The sequence below is a fragment of the Sinocyclocheilus rhinocerous genome, unplaced genomic scaffold, assembly GCF_001515625.1.
Source record: "Sinocyclocheilus rhinocerous isolate Xijiao unplaced genomic scaffold, SAMN03320098_v1.1 scaffold4863, whole genome shotgun sequence".
Lineage (NCBI taxonomy): Eukaryota > Metazoa > Chordata > Actinopteri > Cypriniformes > Cyprinidae > Sinocyclocheilus > Sinocyclocheilus rhinocerous.
Window position 1 is genome coordinate 8,610 of NW_015658779.1, and position 22,708 is coordinate 31,317.

General features: G+C 39.7%; 2 protein-coding genes across 3 annotated transcripts in view; both read right to left on the reverse strand.

Moving 5' to 3' along the window:
- LOC107723037 (E3 ubiquitin-protein ligase rnf213-alpha-like) overlaps positions 1-3,049 on the reverse strand; it is an 11,028-nt gene extending 7,979 nt beyond the window's left edge. The window contains exons 1-2 of the mRNA XM_016531535.1: positions 2,964-3,049; positions 2,037-2,149 (exon numbers count right to left, since the gene is read on the reverse strand). Of these exons, the coding sequence (XP_016387021.1) occupies positions 2,037-2,136 (100 nt within the window). The 5' untranslated portion in view covers positions 2,137-2,149; positions 2,964-3,049. The remainder of the gene's footprint in view (positions 1-2,036; positions 2,150-2,963) is intronic.
- A 13,634-nt stretch (positions 3,050-16,683) lies between these two features.
- LOC107723038 (gastrula zinc finger protein XlCGF8.2DB-like) overlaps positions 16,684-22,708 on the reverse strand; it is a 9,624-nt gene continuing 3,599 nt past the window's right edge. Inside the window, exons 2-3 of one of the 2 annotated variants that reach the window (XM_016531538.1) lie at positions 17,013-17,716; positions 16,684-16,943 (exon numbers count right to left, since the gene is read on the reverse strand). In XM_016531538.1, the coding sequence (XP_016387024.1) occupies positions 16,797-16,943; positions 17,013-17,716 (851 nt within the window). In that variant the 3' untranslated portion in view covers positions 16,684-16,796. Of the gene's footprint in view, positions 17,717-22,708 lie in introns of both variants that reach the window. The other variant, XM_016531536.1, reaches the window with a different exon arrangement.

Consider the following 22,708-nt stretch of genomic DNA (forward strand, 5'->3'; position numbering starts at 1 on the left):
TCGTCTGTATTGTTGGATCGACTGTTTCTCATCTTTCTCTTGAAAATATCCTATAGATTCTCTATGGGGTTCAGGTCAGGCATGTTGGCTGGCCAATCAAGCACAGTAATATCATGGTCAGCAAAGCACTTGGAAGTGGTTTTGGCGCTGTGGGCAGGTGCTAAAGTCCTGCTGGAAAAGGAAATCAGCTTCTCCATAAAGCTTGTCAGCAGATGGAAGCATAAAGTGCTCCAAAATCTCCTGGTTGACGGCTGCATTGACTTTGAACTTGATTTCTGCCATATGTACATTAACTGACAGTCACCACTGATAAGCTACTACTAAATATTGTAGAAACTCAATTTTCTGTAAAGTTGCTTTGCAACGATTTGTATCATGAAAAGCGCTATACAAAAAACTTGAATTGAATTGAAAACACAATGGCCCAACACCAGCAGACGTCACGGCTCCCAAATGATCACTGACTTCAGAAACTTCACACTGGACTTCAAGCAGCTTGGATTCTGTGCCTCTTCAGTCTTCCTCCAGAGCTTGATTTCCAAATGAAATGCAAAATTTACTTTATCTGAAAAGAGGACTTTGGACCACTGAGCAACAATCCAGATCTTTTTCTCCACAGCCCAGGTAAAATGCTTCTGATGTTGTTTCCGTTTCAGAAGTGGCTTGGTAACACTTTTCCTGAAGACGTCCGAGCGTGGAGACTCTTGATGCACTGACTCCAGCTTCAGTGAAGCTCTCCCAAGTGTTTGAATAGGTTTTGCTTGACAGTATTCTCAAGCGTGCGGTCATCCCTGTTGCTTGTGCACCTTTTCCTACCCAATTTCTTCCTTCCAGTCAACTTTGCATTTAATATGCTTTGATACATTGCCAAGTCAGCAGTCTTCCCCATTATTGTGGTTTCAAAGAACAAGAGATACCCGGAATTTATACTCTAGGGATGGCCATTTAATGAAACTCAAATGTAAATATTCTAATATTTTGAGATGCTGGATTTTTGACTTTCGTGAGCTGTAAGCTCTAATCATTAAAATGAAACCAAAAAAACTTTTGAAACGTTTTACTTTACATGTAATGAATCTAGAATAAGTTACAAAAAATAATAACTTTTTCACGATATTCAAATTTTTTGAGATGCACCTGTATGTATATATACAGTGGTTTGAAAAAGTGTTGGCCCCCTTCCTGATTTCTTATTTTTTTGCATGTTTGTCACACTTTAATGTTTCAGATCATCAAACAAATTTAAATATTAGTCAAAGATAACACAAGTGAACACAACATGCATGCATTAAATGAAGGTTTTTATTATTAAGGGAAAACAAAATCCAAAACTACATGGCCCTGTGTGAAAAAAGTGTTTGCCCCCTAAACCTAATAAATGGTTGGGCCGGGCCAACACTTTTTCACACCACTGTATATAATACAGCATATCGCGCTATTGAGCCACTCAAAATTACAGCAAGGGAAATTCCTTCACCGTGACATGATGTTGTTTTTGCTATGCACTTTGCTATATAAACTCTTGTATTCTTTTTGTTGGGGGGATTCTCTGTGATTGGTATGAGGTCCTCCCGGCCATGATTAAAGCATATTCAAAGGCATTGTCAGGAGTCTGTCTGTTACTGCTGCACAGCAGGTTAGTCGAACACTAGAGATGTTAGTCCTAAGTGATCAAAAGGGGCGAGACGTCATCCAACTCTATATGCGTCGCTAGAGATGCGCCAGGAGTAGTAATTCATTAGCGCTGCCAGTAGATACTTTGGAGATGTGTCGCCATAGACGAGACCCCAGGTAAACTTAAGTCAGGTGTGTAGGGGAATTTTTACCACACAGTGAAAATGTATTTTTTATATACGTATTAAATTGTATATTCATTATTTGATTAAAACAAAACGAGAGGAAAAAATGAATGTATGGACAAAAATAAGCATCCAAAATAAGAAAACAAATATTTGTAAGAAACATGTAAAATAACTAACAACAGCAAATTGTAAGGAGAGAAATGTGATCTACTGTATTTAGACTCAAGCACCTACCTGGTGCTGTCTCAGTTGAGAGAGATGGTAGCTTGAATCCACACTCGCAGCAGAATTTTGCCTTTTCTGAAGACACATGATTGCATTGAGGACACTTCATTCTGAGATGATGCCTGCAAAGAGTATGAGAATGAGTCAAGGGAATTTACCCATTGCTCCATAACACACAAATGATCACATGATTTGTAAGAACTCCATATTGCTTTCAGTTTCCGTTTGCTTATAAACCAATGTCCACAGAACTCAGGATCAATAAATACAGATTCATGCTGTCAATAAACAGCAAAGAGGCAACACTTCATCTCTTTCGTGACTTTCCATAGACATTACTGTTTCATAGCAGACACTGAGTTTGAGAGTAAGGATATAGAACATGGAAAAAAAGCATTAAAATAAATGACAACAAATAAACACACACACACACACACACAAAATCCACGTGTAAACTTAGAGATAACATATTTTAAAAGTGGATTTTTTGGCAGATCAGGATCTCTTACATTTGTCGACACTACACCTTTTGTCTGACACCCATTTCAGGTCTCTGAGTCTCTATTAATGAGCTGATGGTCTGAATCAGCCGTGTTTGATTGCATGACATGTCTGAAGTGTCTGAATCTTCTCTAACCTAGATTTAACACATGATACGTTCTCAGCTCAAATCTATCGACATCCTAGCGTCACGATCTGTATAAAATAAGCCAATTTTATCATTAAAACTGCACATCAAACAGCGCTGTGAGCCAAAACAAATCTGTTAACACAACAAGCAAGCTAAGCGAATACTCCTCAGACAAGTTCACTTAAAACAGGAGTCTGTGAGAGTGTAATTTTCCTGCAGATAACCTTGCAATCCGATCGCTTCCCTAATAAAGCTAAACACGCGCAGGTGATAAAAGCGAGTGGACACTCAGATTTGTTTCTTACCCAGTGAAGGAGTCACAGCTGAGCACGCATCGTGTATCTGACACAGCTCAGATCAGTTCAGATCACGTGCATGCCTTACTCTGGTGAGGCAGGGCAGGGCACTGATCTTACATCTACTTTCGTTTTGTGAAAAAAATGGGCGTGTATCCATTTATTAAGTCAATAACATTAACGGTAAATAAAGAAAGCAAGCATGAGGTGAAACATCAGCTGAATACCTTAATGCAAATACAGCTAAAAGTGTTTTTAAAAACACCTCTTACTGTAGTGATGTGACCCTCTCATTCACTTGTATGAAAGCTTCTCAATCCCAAGTAGGGTTCGCTGCAGCCTGCGGTGGACACCCAACCCCGCCCACATCCACGTGTGACGTCGGAAGTCACGCCCATCCCCGATACAACCCCGCCCACGTCCGAGTGTGCCGTTGGAAGCCACGCCCATATCAAATACATCATCTTGTGATTCCCCATCCCCTACCGGGAAACCCGGAAATGTATTGACATAAATCATTTATATTTTTGTAAAAGATGGCACAACTTAAATCTAATATATTTAATATGTCTAATGTATGGAGCTGATTTCGTCATCATAACAGCCTGTAAAAGGCTTGCATTGATTATGCATTGACTATTCTAATTGTTAAAGGGGTCATATGATGTGATTTCAATTGTTCCTTTCTCTTTGGAGTGTTACAAGCTCTTGGTGCATAAAGAAGATCTGTAAAGTTGCAAAGACTAAAGTCTCAAATCCAAAGAGATATTCTTTATAAAAGTTCAGAGTCAGCCACGCCTACCTAAAACGCCTCGTTCTAACACGCCCCCACATATCTACATCACTATGTGGAAATATTAGCATAATGCCACCCAAATGTGCACGCAAAGAAAGAACGCGTGGCTTCAGGAACAGCAGTAGTGTTGATGCAGCCATGTCAGGGAGACGCTGTGTGTTTCAGTGCGAAAGCAAAAGCACTTTATTTGGCCTTACGAAAGTAGATGCAATTAGGAATCATTGGTTAAGATTTATTTATCTTTGGGTTTGAGACTTTAGTCTTTGCAACTTTAGGGATCGTATCTATTCACGAGAAAGGAAAACTTGAAATTGCATCACATGACCCCTTTAACACCGTGTCTACACCAGACGCGAGCAGTGCGACAAAATACAATAGAACCTATTAATTATTAAGAACCTATTAGGGGCCGTTCACATGTCACGCCTAAAAACGTGTGGAAAACGCTAGGCACGCCGCTTTCTGCTTTTTTCCAAAGCGTTCGGGCGCTTGTGCTCCGGAGGCGTCTGCCGTTACTAAGCAACCATGACCTGCGCTCTCCATGAAGACGCGGAAGTTTCAGCAAAGGATAAATGGATTTGCGGCACTAGAAATCGCTTGCAGTAGCTCTGCTACTAAATTTATTTTAAAATGACTATCCATGTACAGCTATGATCAGCTGTTCCTTCATCTTGGCTGAGCTTTCAATGTTGTTACGGGAAAGGATGAAGCTGATTGGTTGGTTCTTGTCACATGACCTGCGGTGCGCTTGCGGCATTCTGAAAAGTTGAAATGTTTTTATATCGATGCGGCGCGGACGCGCCTGGAAAAAATGAGCACGTCGCACCCGTGTCGATTCTATTATGAGCGCACCTGCCGCGCGTCTACATTTGAAATAATGAACTTGAGCGTGCAAAAGACGCGATATGTGAACAGCCCCTTATGCTGTCAACACTGGATGCGGCGTAGACCGACTTTAGCTGTTGCGGCATGGCACAGTGCGACACGACATCTGTCGCGTCCAGTGTAGACCATAGACTGTATAAAAACATGGACGTAGTGTCCGTGACGTCACCCGTAGGGTTCTGACGAGCGTTTTTGAAGCTCAAAGTGGGCGGAGCCGGCCGTCGCCATCTTGGCAGCGCGTCACTCCCAGATAATCGAACATGGGCAAAGAGGTGGGAGCTGGTTGCTGAAACCACGCCCACATAGCTCGACGGTGGTGACAGCAGCGGCAATCCACCTGTCACTCAAGTGGCCACGCCCTTAATTATGCAGAACTTTAAGGCTTATTATAATTTAAACGGATGACTTATAAAAAAAATTCACCCCCTCACAGTTGTCATGAAGGGCAAAATTAGCTATATAGACCAAAATCATTTTTTGAACCAGGCTGCAAACATATTTTTTTCTGCTGTAAAGTTGTCATTTTAACATGGGGAATCTATGGGACTGACTCCCTTTTGGAGCCAGCCTCAAGCGGCCAGTCGATGAATTGCAGTTTTAGTCACTTCCGTGTTGGTTTCACGAGAGAGAGCGGGAGGTTGCCGCTTGGTGTAGACACGGTGTAAGTGTAATCGATTTCCCAGAACTGTATGACCCATCTAAAATCTCATACAGAGACATATAAAATTATATTTCATTCATTCGTAACCTCACAGGTATGCTCTTTAGGCAAATCATCAAAAACAACTTCACTTGTGCCAAACAAAAAAAAAAGGTAAATAATGACAACAGTTAATGGCAGAATGACACAAACACAAATTTCCGTTATGTTTTATTTAGTTTTTAGTAAATACAAAGCTGATGTTGACAATTGTAACTATGGCAACGTCCGCTCCGAGACGGCACCGCGACCACCACCTCAACTTCACAAAACGCTTCCACTACAAGAGAAAGCAGTAGCCCCTCACTGCAGAACACAAGATTTAGGGGGCGTGGTTAGATCCACATCTAGGGGGTGGAGACGGGTTGGTTTAGGTCAGGGGTGCCCAAACTCGGTCCTGGAGGGCCGGTGTCCTGAAGAGTTTAGCTCCAACCCCAATTAAACACACCTGAACCAGCTAATCAAGCTCTTACTAGGCATACTAGAAACTTGAAGGCAGGTGTGTTGAGGCAAGTTGGAGCTAAACTCTGCAGGACACCGGCCCTCCAGGACCGAGTTTGGGCACCCCTGATTTAGGTATATGTAAGGTGGGAGGAGTTGGATCTGGATCCAACCACGCCCCCTGGACCATCTCAGAGAAAGCGGCAGCCGCGCGGCGATTCCACCGCTTCCCGCGTCCCGTGTGAAAGGGCCTATATACATCCACCTTTTTCCTAGCGAACCTAATGCGTTTTTAACTACGGGAGGCACTTTCGGTTTTGGGAAGTTCCACTGCAACAAATGCAACAAATCTGCAACAAATCAACCTGTTAAAAAATTGTTCTTAAAGGCGTCTCAATAGCGAATAAAGAAATCATTATAAGTCAGTTCACCGATTTACTTTTTATTTATTTTAAATAGTGACCAAATTCCAACTGCAGTTAATGTTATTAACAATTTCTCTAGTGGATCAATATTAGTAAATGTGAACTAATGTAATAAGTATTTGTAAAAGATAGTGAAACATACTTAAGAATCACAATTGTTAAAGACCAGCTGAAAAGATGCTCTCTCTATTTTAACTCCATAATTAATAAAACTATAAAAAGAAATCTCAATTTCTGGCTTCAAAGAGATCTCTCCCTTAAGGGACATGTGAAGGTATAACCCGACTGACGTATGCCTCCTTATCTTTGTATCTTGATTAACCACACTAGTAAAAATATAGATAAAATGCTCTTTGATTTCCTATGGAAAAATCGAACAAACCATGTTAAAAAGACTGTAATTATGAATACATAAGAGAATGGTGGCCTTAATTTCTTAGACTTCACCACTATGAACCACACCTTTGAGATTAATTGGATTAAGCATCACCTAAAACAACCCACTTCTGTCTGGAATTTTATTCCTGATGTTTTTTTCAAATATTGGTGGACTTAGTTATGTTTTGATGTGTAATTTGAATATAGATAAATTTCCAGCTAAGTTATCTCCCTTACACAAACAAGTGCTCCTGGCTTGGTCATTAATATATAATCATAATTTTTAATTTGCATCACTATTTCATCTGGAATAATAGAAACACTCTATACGAACACATCTCTTTTTTAAGAACCGGTTTGACAACATTTCTTATTGTAAAATACCAATTTCTGGAAAAAAAAAGAAATTCAGTTGTTATAGGTTTAATCCCTTCAGGCACTCACATGCTATTTAGAGGTGTTGATAAAGACCATTCTCCCAATTCAGCATCTTTTGATGTTACTAAATCTTATGTTGTTTTCTTATAAGCTTATTCTCAGATTTTATCCAGCAAATCATTATTTACAGAAATTGTATTGTATTTATTTGTAATGAATATGAGGAAACTGCCTTGTACTTATTGTGGCACTGTACATAATCAGTTACACTATTGTGTAAAGTTCAAAAATGTATCAATAAAAATATATTCAGTGTTTAAAGACCTTTTTCACTCTTATATGAAAATGTACTCTTTGGCTTTACTGACTATCCTGACCTAGAGGAACAGTAGTTTTACTTAATTTATCTATACTGTTGACCAAATTTCATATTCATAAGTGTAAATTTACCAATAAGTAACCAATTTTTATGGTTTTCTTGACTGAAATATGAATATATATTGACAGTATCAGAGACTCTTTGAATAAGAAAGCTGTAACATTTTCTTCCCCGCAAATCTTAACCATGCACACACTACAAGATTTGGACACCAAGATGACCCTCAGATTCTTGGCAACAGGTTTGTATATTTGACAAATGTACAGGTTTGTCTCTTATGTTTTCATTTTGCGCTAATGTTAAGGCGAAACGGGGCCACTACTGTATCTGATAGTGAAACACACATGTGCAGCCCTACATCAGGTCTTGAAAGATGATTTTCTAAAAGTTCAAAATCCTTAATTTTTTTTTTTTTATCATTAGTATTTTATCACAACAGCAAAAATACTGACATACAGTATGTACAAATATGAAGATAAACAGCATACTTCATAATGATAAACTAAACATTTTATAAGTTAGTATGCTTGACTGAATTGATTGAACAATTTAGTTACTGCTGAAAGGTGTAGTGTTATAAAAGTGTGTGTGTGTGTGTGTAAGGGTGACTTGAACTAATATATTTAGAAATTCAGTAGTTACTCTAGGAGATTAGGTGAAGCGATATCTTTCATGTTGACTGTTGTAAATAAATATTTTGTAATGCATTTATATTTGCAGACACCAAAATCAGAGGAAGAATGGCGAGAAATTGCCAAGAACTTTGTGGAGAAATGGCAGTTTCCACATTGTCTGGGTGCCCTTGATGGCAAACATATCTACATCCAGTCCCCAACCCCCAGTGGGAGCATGTGGCATAATTATAAAGGCAGATTTTCTGTTCTCATGATGGCAGCTGTCGATGCAAGTTATAGATTCATTTATATTAGTGTTGGTATTCAGGGCAGGGTCTTGGAAGCTGGGCTCTTTGCACATTCTGACCTAAAGAAAGCACTGGACCAGGGTCTCCTGGTCTCCTGGATCCTCCTCCAGAAAAGCTTCCCTGTTCTGATATTGTGCTACTCTAGATGTTTGTGGGGGATGAGGCGTATCCTCTGAGAACAGACCTGATGAAACCCTACCCCTTCAGGTAGCTGGACCACAACCAGAGGGTCTACAACTACTGGCCTTTGACAGAACTACTTGGCCTTTGGCCCAGACAGTGTCACCGAGATCTCCCTTGCTTCAGCATGCCTTCACAACTTCCTCTGTGATCGAGTAGTCAGAGGCCTGCATGACACCAGCGCTGGCAGACTGGGAGGATGCAGACCACAGAGTCAACTAAGGGAGCATGGAGGAGAGATGGTCTGGGGGCCATGCAATGTGTGCCAGCTGAAAGGTCAGGAACCCCTACCCTCGCTGCTAAGCAGCAACGTGACCTACTGAAAGATTACTTTGTGTAACCTGCTGGCCAGGTGCCATGGCAAGGAAAATACATTTAGACAATGGACAAACATCACTTTAGAACTAGTAACGAAGGAACGCTGAGTTGCTTCATTAAAAGCTTATATTGTATTACCGTAGTAAAAGCTGTGTATTATGTGAAGTAGAGTATTACGAGAGAGAGATGGACTGAGCGAGTGTGATTACCTGCATCTGATCCAGCATTCATTCTTCAGATCAATCTCATATTCACAATAAAACATTCGTTTGAATGTCCGATAGGCTCGTTCTATCCTTTCATCTGTTCAGGGTGATTTCCATTGACAGCGCTGCTCAGTGCATTTGCTGGCTGCGTACAAGCTGGTGTTGAAAGAAAAAATAACTTCCTTGTTCAAAATCAAAACTGTGCTTTAGTATTTTTCAATTTAAAAGTCTTTACTGCTGACTCGTAAAACTGTCTCGTCACCATCGAATGGCGGAACAATGTAACTAAAATCACCATCTCACACACACACCGTTTCCCTAATACTAAATTACATAAACATGATTAGATTTTGCCAAAACTATTTGCTCTGGAACAAATAATAGATTAATGAGATCAAAGACTGCCCGCGAGATTTACCCAAAACAAATTATATCTCATGTTAAACAGAGACATCAGAGCCAGCGGCACATTCCAGAAGATCTGGCCGAGGTAAGGCTGCTCTCGGCGGGTGTAATGAGCACTGAATGCCCGCTGATGCCCTGGAGCTCACAACTCCGAAAACATCGAAGCAAATTTTCAAATAGAGGTTATCTTTATTAACAAACCGCATATTTGAAGTCCTAACAAGTACATTCTCGCCTAAAAAAACTCTTAAAACTGCATTCTGTGACACAAAACACTATTATTTTTAAATTCATAATGGATTTGGGTGTCCGCCGTGACACTCGCTGTGAGAATGAGAGTTCTGTTGGACTCTAATATCGCACTCTTACCAGCAAATCAGATTCGAGGACCAGAAAGATCTGTTGTATATACAGTATATATATATATAGGTTAGAGCACCCTCAATAATTGAAGAAGCACCCTCAGTGATTTGATTCTGGAGCCGGGCCTGCTCTCAATAATGGCGGAAGACTTGATTTGATTTAAACACCTGCATCCTTGAACTTCTATTCTTAGATTTATGAATATTATTTTTAAGATCATCTCCATAAAATGATTTACAGGGCTACTTCAGAAAGTTATACCGAATTCACCTTCAGTGATGCACTGCCAGTTTCGCACAGCATCTGGTGACAACATACACGAGTCTATCTGAACCCCAACATAATAACAACAACATAAACCGTACTTCATTCTATTCACCTAATTAAAATTCCATCATCATATTTTTGTAATAGCTGTTGGGATAAACACATCAATACCACAGTGTTGATGAGAGGGCTCATGTTTTATTGCTGTTTAAAATGTAAGTGCATTTGAAAAGCTCTTCATTGTATTGATGCAGTAATTAAGAACATATTAAAATCAATCTCGCTTCCAACAATTCAAGTTTGCAATGTCACGTTGCACATGAGTGATTTTGGACAGAGGCTGTTACATTGAAAATTAAGTGTTTTTTTTTTATGAGAATGAGAGCCTGAGACCAAATTTCTAATTTTCCAAGTTCTATAAATTCAATGTGTTTTTAATGACATGTAAAATAAGTAAATAAAAAAAAAGCTTTTTTTGTAGTCAATGCTTCAAAACATGTGAAGAAACTCTCCCTTATTTATATTTTAACTGTTGCATTTAAAAAAAACAACAACAACAACAACAAAAATTAGGCTATCTGAGACTTATTCTAGCACTTGCATATCATTGCTCTTTTGTTGATTGCTTCTATTGTCCTCATACTTTGGATAAAAGTGTCTGCTAAATGACTAAATGTAAATGTATTTAGAGAAGCCTTCTCTCTTCAGGCCGCTGGGTTCAGTAGTGTGCTATCACAGTGGAAGTTGTAAGTTATCAGAGCAGTTTATCACAGTGTCCTCCAGACGCACACGGCCCTGAGTCTGTGATAGCACAGCGTAAACAAGTCACGCGTATCACACGCCTTCCGGCAGCCCACAGATAACCAGCAGCTCCAGAAAACCACTTTCCTTCAGCTGCATGAGAACATTAATCAGGTTTATTAACATGACAGAGGCTGAAGAGGAAAACTGGTAACTGGTCAACTCAGGTCACCTTTATTTCTATAGCGCTTTATACGACACAGATTGTGTCGAAACAGCTTTACAGTGTTAAGACAGAAAAATAGTGTCATTAATGCAAACAAATTAAATTCTGTTGTAAAGCATCTCCATAAGAGGACCATTTTAAATCAAACAGACCTTCCCGAAAACTCCTCTGGATTCACGAACGCTTCGTAAACATCAGATTTAATAGTTGAACATGCGTATGTTAATGAATTCCAATCATTCGTAATTAGGGGGCTTGTGCACACTCATTCACAATTAACATAATCCCTGCCTTTGAATTACAGCGTCATTTTTGTCTAAGCAAGTGGCTCTCAGCATTAAGCCAGGGCTGAGCTATAACTTTCAGTTTTATGAGTTTGATTAGAGCAGTGCAGTTCAATTGCACCCAATGTTAAAATCAGCCACCAACTCATCTAATCCCTAACTACAAGACTTGTGTCTGCGACAATCTGGAATATTTTCCAAAATATTGAGAAAATCGCCTTTAAAGTTGTCCAAATGAAGTTCATATTTTCATTGTTTCAAAACACAGGTTCTTTGTAATATGCAATGAGGACATTTGGTTTAATTGCCGAAACACAACAGTATGACTTCAACAATCCGTTCATTCACCATTGTAGATGAATTAAAGATGTTACAATAACACAGGCTGCAGCGGTCTTATCACATCAGAAAATACACTTACAAATACCTAACTTACACAACTGACATAAAATCTCTAAAGTTTGTTACACTATTTGTCAGATGTCTTCTGTGTAGGCGCCACTGAGAAGAATCTAATATTTTGTTATATACTGCCCTCTTATGGTGTAAAGGTGTAAATACGAGCACTGTTATTTCAACATGATCTCTTCTGCTTTAACTGCAAGCTAAAGTAATTGGGTTTTAGTCATTTAGTAGATTTAGTTACCAAAAGAGATCCAAGGATTAAAATACAGTGGATTGGCAAAATACATCTCATAGATGTTTTTGTTCTAGTGGCTTTAGTTATTGTGTCTATACTAAGCATAACGAGATTATACAAAATATTATATTAATTAATGGATCATTAACAACCGCTCAGTGGCTTGAGATTTTGCTCTCATTGTCTGTCTTGAATAGTTAAATGAAATTTGAGATGTCTTGAAATCAGTCTATATGGAGTTTGAACACTTTATAAATCCAGCACATGGCGCGGAGGAGACGAATTGTTGAGTAAAGTCGTTATTTTTGTTTTCTTTGCGCACAAAAAGTATTCTCGTAGCTTCGTAACATTACGGTTGAACCCCTGATGTCACAAGAATTTTCATTTTGGGTGAACTATCCCTTTAATTGTATATGAGTCATGTATTATTATGCCATACGACTCCTCCAGTAATAATCATTATTGAATGCATTCATTAGCATATACGTTACAATCATGTAATTTTCATTACTGCTATTTAATGACAATATAGTAGAGAAAAGTAGAGAAAATGCTCTTCATCAAAAGCCAAACTTTGTCCACTGGGGGCCAGGTGCAAAAAAAAAAAAGTGTGTTGTCTCGGACCGCATGGCTGTAATAATAATATATATTTTTTTAAACTATTAGACAAGCTAATTGATTATTGCCATTAATTTGTCTTTGTCTGCTATATTTTAAATATGTTATTCTCTAAAAATGTTACGTGTATAATGCTAAATATATATGCACCATGATATTATATACATTTTTAACCTAAGAATCATTACAATGTATTTCTTTCAATGCATTTTTTTACTCCGCATTAACTTTATTCATGTGAACAGTGATGTTGTGCCTTGGATTTCAGAATTGATGTCAAGTCAGGAGTAAGTCGTGTAGTAGAGATACGAAGCAGATCACAGACATGGCTCTCGGTGGACTCTTGTTCAGCGTCATCAGCGAAAATGTTTGCTCGCATATGTATGTGGAGCCAAACAGACTCATCATCCTTTGTGCGTGACGTTTGATTAAACTCGAGATGATTTCGGACAAACTAGGAAAGTGCACAGCGTTGCGGTCACTGATTTGTCTCTCAAGAAGTCTTAGCTTCACAGCAAAGGATTTCAAGTGCGCATACATTTCCGATATGTGACCCTGTACCACAAAACAAGTCATAAGGGTCAATTTTTTTAAATTGAGATGTATGCATCACTGAAAGCTGAATAAATGAGCTTTTCATTGATGTATGGTTTGTTAGGATAGGACAATATTTGGCCGAGATACAACTATTTGAAAATCTGGAATCTGAGGGTGCAAAAAAATCTAAATATTGAGAAAACAACTTTGTTCAAACACACATTCCGCTCGCCGATCATGGCTGGCGCTCCATCCGTTGTGATGCCACAGAGCCTGGCCCAAGGGAGATTCAGGTTTTCAATCGCACATGATACGGCTTCAAAAAGATATTTTCCTGTTGTTGTACTCTTAAAGGCTCTTCATATCAAGGAGCTCTTCTGAAATGCAAAAATCACTGTCCACACCTCTCAAAAAAAATTAACAGCTGTGCAGTGTCTGTTGAATCGGTTCTGTCATCGCACGCAAATTGAGTAAAAATCAAACGTGGGTAATTTGTCTGTTACTTGCTCTTTTAGATTTGACAAGTTTTCAATTCGCCGTCCGACTGTGTTTCTTGAAAGAATGATGTTTTTAAAATCTTGAATCTTTTCTGGGCAACTTATAGTGGCAACTTTCATCAGACACTTCTTTGTAAGTTCGCCTTCAGTGAATGGTTTTCCGTGCCGCGCTATTAGGTGAGCTACCTCATAATGTCACGGTCCAGGTGTGTGGAGGCAGGCAGGATGACGAAGACGACAAGGATTCAAATAAGGATATTTAATGTAGAGACAACAAGGCAGATTCGGGTAGATGAGACACACACACTCAGGGTAACATTCACAATAACCGACAAACTCAAATACCAGAGACAGGAACAGATATAGTGCAGATAACGAGGGGCAGACAGGTGAGCACACTGAGGATAATTAACTAATGATTGAACGGGCTGTGGCGTTTAGTCCAACTTGATAGAAGGTACAGAGGCAGTTGTCCGGGTAGTGCGTGAGGTGGGCCAGGGACAGAAAGTCGTTTGTGTGGTCCTCAAGAGAGCGTTCCCCCTGCTCCAGCAGGAGGATTTCGAATGCGGGGTAATCCATAAGAAAAAATAAAAACTGACAAAAACTGGAAAAACAAACGAGGGGAAAGACGACGCTATACTTGCTTTGGGTCGGTTACTAGCTAATGTAGAATTTTCCTGTGCTTTATTAACACGGAAAAATTGTTGTTGAGCTGACAAGGCAGCTGCCAATTGTTTCACCTTTTGATTGCGCTCGGCACCAGTGTAAAGCCCCGTTCACACCAAGAACGATAACTATAAAGATAACGATATTAGCGTCCACACCAGTGAACGATATCGTCTGTTTATTCCAAGCGCACACTTGTCTGCCACTTTAACTTCTTGAGCTCGTCATAGCAGGATTGATTCTGATTGGCTGTCAATTTTGTATCGTTCATTAGCTGGAGAAAAATCGTTTTGAAAGTGATTCCAACAATATCGTTTCTCTTTGTCTATATCATTATAGTTGTGGTGTGGACTCTGCTATTCTTTAATATTGAGAACGATTTTTAGAACTATACCTTTATCGTTATCTTTACAGTTATCGTGCTTGGTGTGAACGGGGCTTAAGATTTGAAAGACTGATGTTTTGTTTTATAATGTCTTTTAACATTCGTACGTATGCCTACATCTGTCTAACTGCCTTGGCTGCATGTGACAGCGACACCCAATGGCTATTTAGTGAATTTCATCTATTTTCCCCTATAACGGGCCAGATACGTATACATTTTTAAAATCTCTCGCAGGCCGGAGTTTGGACACCCCTGATATAGACAATCAAAAGTGCAAGCACTGATCTGTTCCTGTTTGAAATGACCCCTCTCCTGCCTCGACAAGGTCAAACTTTAGCTATCCAATAACTTTTTAACTCTAAATGACTCTAAGACTGAGATTATAATTTTTGGTCCATCTGATAAATCTGAGTTTAATAATTCTGTCCTGGGCAATCGGTCTCTTTTTAATTCAAGTTGTGTACGTAACCTTGGTGTTCTCATGGATAGTCGCCTAACATTAGATAAACATGTATCCTCCATCAACCCTCTACAGACACCTTGGCAATTGAATTGCCATTGGTTAGTAATTTTTTTAGTTTACTCACCAGACAGCTATATATATATCAGTCTGGCGAGTAAACTAAAAAAATTAAATATCTAAAATTAAATATCTGAAAGTACACGCTTAACATCAGTCAGTCAAGCATTATAATATTATAATAAGAAAATCAAGTATTATTTAATAATAATAATAATAATATAAATCGCACAAAGGATTAATGAGCTGCTGGATTCATGAATATTAATCACGTTGCCTGCGTTCGCTCGAACTGATTCGCTGAAATCAAAACAGGGACGATAATAGGTGAGCACCAGCCAATGAGATTGCCATTTGCGCATTAGCTCCGCCCACTACCGGAAAACCCGGCAGTTCTTAAAAGCTGAAGAATTCCAAAGGAACACTGTTATTTTGACAAGAAAATACAACAAAGAATATCGTTTACATGTAGCGCATCAATTCTGCATGTTATGTAAGACTCTCTCGCTCTCTTTCTTTGCATGTGTGTGAGACAAAGTGTCTAGCCTTCTCACTAGAGTTTACGGTGCGTCAAATACAGGTGCGCTGCGCATCCATTCAGATGAACTGAAAAATAGCACAGATCGCTTGACAGATGAAACTCTGAAGCGCTCAGTCAGAGAGTGTTCTGTGAGTGAAAATATATCTGTGCTAATCATATACTCAGCATCCAACTCACACACTGGCGAGGATGGCTCTTAATGAAAAACAGAGATACACATCGAATCCTATTTGATCTGCAATTCCTCTCCATAACAACTCCCTCTTATCGAGATTTTTGTAGTCGCTGTCGCGTTTGTCATAAAGCCCTTTGTGCTACATTCTACATTCATCTTGCCTCGATGCATCTTCTTGGTCTATATACTTCCTCTTCATGGTTAGGTATCAATGTGTGCTCGGCAAGACCGGTTTGTGCTTGAGCAGTCCCGGTGTGAACAAGCCTTTAGATTTTGCTCACCAGTGTGCGAGTTGGAGGCTAAGAATTTATTAGCCAGTGGCTAATATTGTTGTGGATTTTTCTTGGGAGCGGCCAATGAAGTGGAGAAGCAGAGTTCCCCGTCGTTGCCTCTAGTTTTTTCCAGCTTCGTTCACGTTCTAAAATAGTCTAAAAGTCTCTCGAGACAATTATCCATGCTTTTATAACTTCGCGTTTGGATTATTGCAATTCTGTTTTACAGTCTCTCCAAGTCTCAGGTAGCTCGACTTCAATCGATTCAAAATGCTGCAGCTAAATTTCTTAAAAATGGTTGCAAATATGACCATTTCGCGAGCCCTCCAATGGCTTTAAAATTCTTCCATTTGTGTATAAATGTCTACATAATCTTGCTCCAAAATACGTGTCTGATTTACTGTGTCCCTATAACCCTCCTAGAAGTTTAAGATCTGGCAACATTAACTTATTGACAATCCCAAGGCCGAAACGCAGAGGGGATCGAGCCTTTTCGGTGGTGGGTCCTCGATTGTGGAATAGCTTGTTTTTAAATCTCTTCTTAAAACTCATTTGTTTTCCTTAGCCTTCAACGTGTGTTCATTGTTGATTTTTATTTCTGTTTCAAATTTGGTATGCGTGTATTCTGCTCATGATCAAGAACAAAAATAGGACCCTCCTGTGGCAATTAAGGGTTTCTATACTTGTGAAGCTTGTTTCACGGCTTCTCTCCTGTGCAGGTTTTCACGTGAGCCTTAAGATTTCCTTTTTGCGTGAAGCTCTTTCCACACAGTTTGCAGGTGAAAGGCTTCTCTCCGGTGTGAAGTTGCATGTGAGTATTAAGGCTACTTTTATGACTGAAGCTCTTTGCACATTGATGACATATAAAACAGTTCTCTCCAGAGTGAATCCTCAAGTGGGAATTGAGGGTTACCTTGCGTGTGAAACTCTTTCCACAATGATCACATGTGAATGGTTTCTCTCCGGTATGAATGTTGACGTGATACCTCAGGTTTAGCTCTGTTGTGAAGCTCTTTCCACATTGATCACATATGAACGGCTTCACTCCAGAGTGAGTTCTCATGTGGGAACTAAGGGTGTTATGATGTGTGAAACTCTGTCCACACTGAGAGCAAGTGTAAGGCTTTTCTCCGGTGTGAATCCTCATGTGGACTTCAAGGTTTCCCTTTTGTGTGAAGCTCTTTCCACACTGTTGACATGTGAAAGAGCTCTCTCCGGTGTGAATCCTCGTGTGGACTTTAAGGTTTTGTTTTTGAGTGAAACACTTTCCACAATGTTGACAGGTGAACGAGATCTCTCCGGTGTGAACTCTCATGTGGACTTTAAGGCTTTGAGTTTGAGTGAAACACTTTCCACACTGTTGACAGGTGAAAGGCTTCTCTCCAGTGTGAACTCTCATGTGGACCTCAAGGTTTCGTTTGTGACTGAAACTCTTTCCGCACTGATGGCAGGAGAAATGACTGTTAGATTTGGTCTTCTGAGCTCTGTTTTGTGAGGAAGTCTCTTCAGTCTTTGCAGATTTTTCTCCAGTTCTGAAATCACAATGTTTCTCGTGCTGATCTTTCTCTTTTCCCGTATTGTTCAGTTCTTGACTCTCCTCTTTCAACGCCATTCGGTCTAAAGCGAAAAAAGACATATACAAGTTAACACCATTTCGATGGCACAAAACAAAACCTGCTGAACAGAGAGGTTTCCTGTAATCTCAGAAAATCTTCTCGGCGTCACTTTCTTTACTTACAAACTTTCAAAGTTATCAAACCCCTTATCAAACACAAACTGAGTAGGGAACTGGTTTATTATCAGGGTTCAGAAAGGCACCATTGCATGAAAAAAAACTTTTTTTCTCTCTTTCTTCATAGAATATAAACATAATATGTGACCCTGGAGCACAAAAGCAGTGTTAAGTCACTGGGGTATATTTGTAGCAATAGCCAAAAATACATTGTATGGGTCAAAATGATAGATTTTTCTTTTATGCCAAAAATCATTAGGATATTAAGTAAAGATCATGTTCCATGAAGATATTTTGTACATTTCCTACCGTAAATATATCAAAACCTAATTTTTGATATAGCATGACAAGGTCAGTGACATAGGATTCTGACTAGATTCATGTTAAGGACATAAATCTGTCATAAATAATACAATGTTCCTAATTGTTGTCAAATTATGTTTGTGATCTATTCAAGCAACAAAATATGTATTAAAGTGTTGAAAATGTGTTTTAGTTTTTTTTTCTTTCAAACATTTTTTTGTTGTCCCACATTATCAAATATTATAATGAGCATGCTTTGGGTAATCTGGGACAGTCTTCAAATGGAGGAAATATGCATTTAGGGACTTTATAATGCCCAGGCCAGTTGACAATATTCTGTACACAGACACACCCACACACACTCACTGACTCTCTCACACACACACACACCCACACACACTCACTGACTCTCTCACACACACACACACTCACACACACGCACACACACACACACACACGCACGCACACACACACACCCACACAGTCATTAGTCAGCTAAAATATGAAAATATCCATGGCCTTTAAATACCTCAATGAAATGTATTACAGAATACAATGGCACCACAGCGTCAGGAAAAGAGATGGCAACAGAAAGAGCGAGGAAGAGAGAGAGAGAGCGAAATGAGAGAAATAAGAAGAAGCTAAACCAATGGAATGAGAGTAGAATGAAGGGAGCTATTGCTGAGTACAAAGAGCTAGTGGAGGCAGGTAGCATCCCTCAGCTTCGTTTTTTGGCCAGGGCCTGGAATGTTCCGAAGTCCACCCTTCAGCGAAGAGTCAAAGGCACAGGGGACCACAAACACACAATCAGGAGGAAGCCCTTTATCTCCCAAGAAGATGAAAATGTCCTCGCAGAGCTTGTGAAGACACTTGGGAAAAGGGGGTTTCCCCTAAGTACAACTACACATAGTACAAAGGCACAGCAAACAGCACTAGAGACACCTAACCCTCAGTGAAAGCTTCTACTCATTGATGAATTATTAATTTTTCTCTGTCGTGTTGCAGCTGGGCTTCACGAGAAAACGTTCTTCTACATTTTTAGGTCTGCTTGTTTGTCGTATCATCTTAACATGGACAAGCGACCTTTACCAGGTTCTTGGCTGGCAACCATTGTGGATGAAAAGAGAACAAGTGCAGGCCAAGTTCAAGCTCTACTGCCCTCATGTGAGAGTGATAATAGACTGCACTGAGATCCGTTGTGAAACAGCATCCTCCCTCTTACTACAAACTTCTTCCAACTATAAAAATCACACCACCTTTAAAGGTCTAAATGGCATCGCCCCATGTGGGGTTATAATATTTATATCCTAACTGTACTGTGGATAAACTGTTGCCTAATGTCAAACTACAAGGGACCTCTTGAAATTAAAGGGGATAACCCAGTCTGAAGGGTTCCCTCTCCTTCGAGACGTTTCTTGGAGGAGCCTAATTCTTTACTACAATAAGTATAGAGGGACCGTATACAGAAGTGCTATGTAATTATGTATTTAAGCCTTTATCTCCCAAGAAGACGCAGAGCTTGTGAAGACACGTGGCAAAAGGGGGTTTCCCCTAAGGATGGAAGATATCCAGAATCTTGCATTCAAATTCGCTAAAAAAAAAAAAAGGGATAAAGGGCTTCCCTGCAACCAAGAAAAAAGCAGCCAACACCTGGTTTCAGGGGTTCCTGAAGCGGAACCCTAACTTGAGTATCAGAAAGCCTGAGGGTCTTTCTGCTTCCAGAGCAGCTGGCTTCAACCGCCCGGTAGTTATGAAGTGATTATGAAAATATCATTAAGTCTCTGGGTTTAGAAAAATGCGCCAGACCATATTTGCCGAGGTTGGGGGACCATGTTTCGAGGTCACAGAAAACGAGACGAGACGAGACGAAAATGCTGGTCATGTGACGATGACTATAATTAAATGTATAATGCAATATCGTTGACGAATAAAAACGAGACTAAATGTGGTTTACAAAATAAAAACTATGCTAAAATGTCTCTTCATTTTCGTTGACCAAAACTAGACGAAACGAAATGTTATAACGTTATTTCGTCTCGTTTAGTCGCGTTATTATTATTATTTTGCAGTATTTCTGTTTCCTGTGTCTCGCTTCAGGGGCTGCATCAGGTCGCACTGCGCAGACGCAAGCGACGTCACTTCCTGTTTCCCAACCGGGGTCTGTCGAGAGCAGGGGTGCATTGTAAAAATCATTTTTTTATATTTTTAAATTGCTAAAATGTTCAAAAAAGCAGCTATTATATAATATCCATTTCTAATGTCGCCAATAATTAGAGATGCACCGAAATTCCGGCTGCCGAAAATTAGTTCACCGCTCAGGTTTCACTTTCACGTGGTGTGACGCTCTGCGTATCACCAGGGAGAGCGGGGGGAAAAGGCTAGACAGAGCCTTGTTTTTGGCAGTCTTTTCAAAGGCCTGGAGCAAGGCAGCGACCCCTTCGAATGCCATGGCTGGCTTTCGGGGTAGTGGGATCTACCCGTTGAACTCGGCCCACATTGACGCTGCCCTCTACGTGCCAAGTGAAACAACAGACAGAGAGCATCAAGAGAGACCTCCTAGTGCCCCACAAGGAGGGTTCAGGGAAAGGGCAAAGGGCCAAAGCCAAATCCCAAGAAGAAAAAGGAGGAGCCATATGGGGACAGAGATGATCCCAAAAGTGCCGAAGAGTGGCTGTCCTGTGCGGTTTGCAGCCATTAGTATCACGAAACATGTGCAGAACATAATGGCGTGATGGGTCTCTCACCTGCAAGGAGTGTTTGTTCCCCGAGTAGCCCTAGTTTTAATAGAATGGAGAACTTGAATAACTGACTGAATAATCCAGTAATCAAATTGTTGCTTAAATTTTAGTTGATTCTTTAAAATGTTAATACAATGTTTAACAATTTTAATAGTTTTAAATGATTTAAAATGAATTAACACAGTAGATTGTTCATCCTGTGTACGGAAAGAAATTACTTTTCCTGATATTGAAATATACATTTCCTTATTGAGATATCTGTACTTGTCAGTTTTTTTTCATAATGCTTTTTAAAAATTGGTGATATTGTGTTTGGCATGCATAAAGTATGGTGAATATAGGCTTTTTTAGGCCTAATACATATGTCCCAGATTATCAAATTCAGGCAGAATTATTATTTTTTGGCACAAAAAACACTAATAGGTGTGGCATGTTTCCTCTGGGTATAATATCAACATTCTTTCTTCTGGTGTGGTTAGAAAACATCTTAGGGATTTCAGAAAAATCTAATGTGTTGATCTAATGTGTTAGATAGATATCGAAATAAATCGCAGAAGTCAAAATTGCAAAAAATGTCCCAGATTACCCGAATTCACCCAGTAAACTACACAAAGAGAATGCAGAGTATGGGCAGAATATAAACTCATTACAAAATTAGACCTGTAGGTGGCAGCCTTGAACATTCTGTAATGACGTGACAAACACTGAACTCTTCGAAATATTAGTCTTGTAATGTTTCAGTATACTGCGGTGAAGTGAATTCTTTCATTAAAAACTATTATTAACTTTCTGTCTTTTAAACACTGGTTTCATTATGCATTGCCACAGTGAATTCACACTGAGCATTCACGGCACATTTTCACCAACTTTATTCATACGTACTAACACTTGATTCATTGACTTTTTAAATGAAAGCAGTAATATTATATCAGCAGCTATCAATAGTCTATATTCGCCATTCAAAAGGAAAAACCAAAACAAGGATATACGAAATACACGCAGATATATGAAACATAAACAAAGCAGTTTATTCCATTTCACTGCGTCTCATGTTTTTAAATGCAATCTGTGTGATCGGCGCTTTGGCTCTTTGTATTAAAGGGGTGCTATTATGCTTTTTCACTTTTTCAACTTTAGTTAGTCTGTAATGTTGCTGTTTGAGCATAAAAAAAGATCTGCAAAGTTAAAGCTCAAAGTCCACTTCAAAAGGAGATATTTTATTTAACAGAAATCACTTTTCAAAAACTACAACGAACGACTCGTTTGGACTACAACGCATATTTTCCGGGATTTGTGATATCACAAAGATCGACGAATGGGACGAGACCTGGTTGAGCTGCACTAAAGAAGGCAACGAGTGTTATCACTATGTCGCAGACACGCTAGCTTTCCCAAGGCAGACGAACTTAGAGTGATTACAGTCATCCGGGTTTAAATCACGCTCAAATTGATTTGATTTTGACGCAATATTTACACTGAAGCTCACAGGCGGCTATGGTAAGGGGCATGACATTTCCAGACCAGGCGCCGAGTGCTGCCAATCACAACACACACTGGCCCAGCTAACCAATCACAGCACACACTGGCCCAGATAACCAATCACAGCACGCACTGGCCCAGCTAACCAATCACAGCACACACTGACCCAGCTAACCAATCACAACACACACTGACCCAGCTAACCAGTCACAACACACACTGGCCCAGCTAACCAATCACAGCACACACTGACCCAGCTAACCAATCACAACACACACTGACCCAGCTAACCAATCACAACACACACTGACCCAGCTAACCAATCACAACACACACTGACCCAGCTAACCAATCACA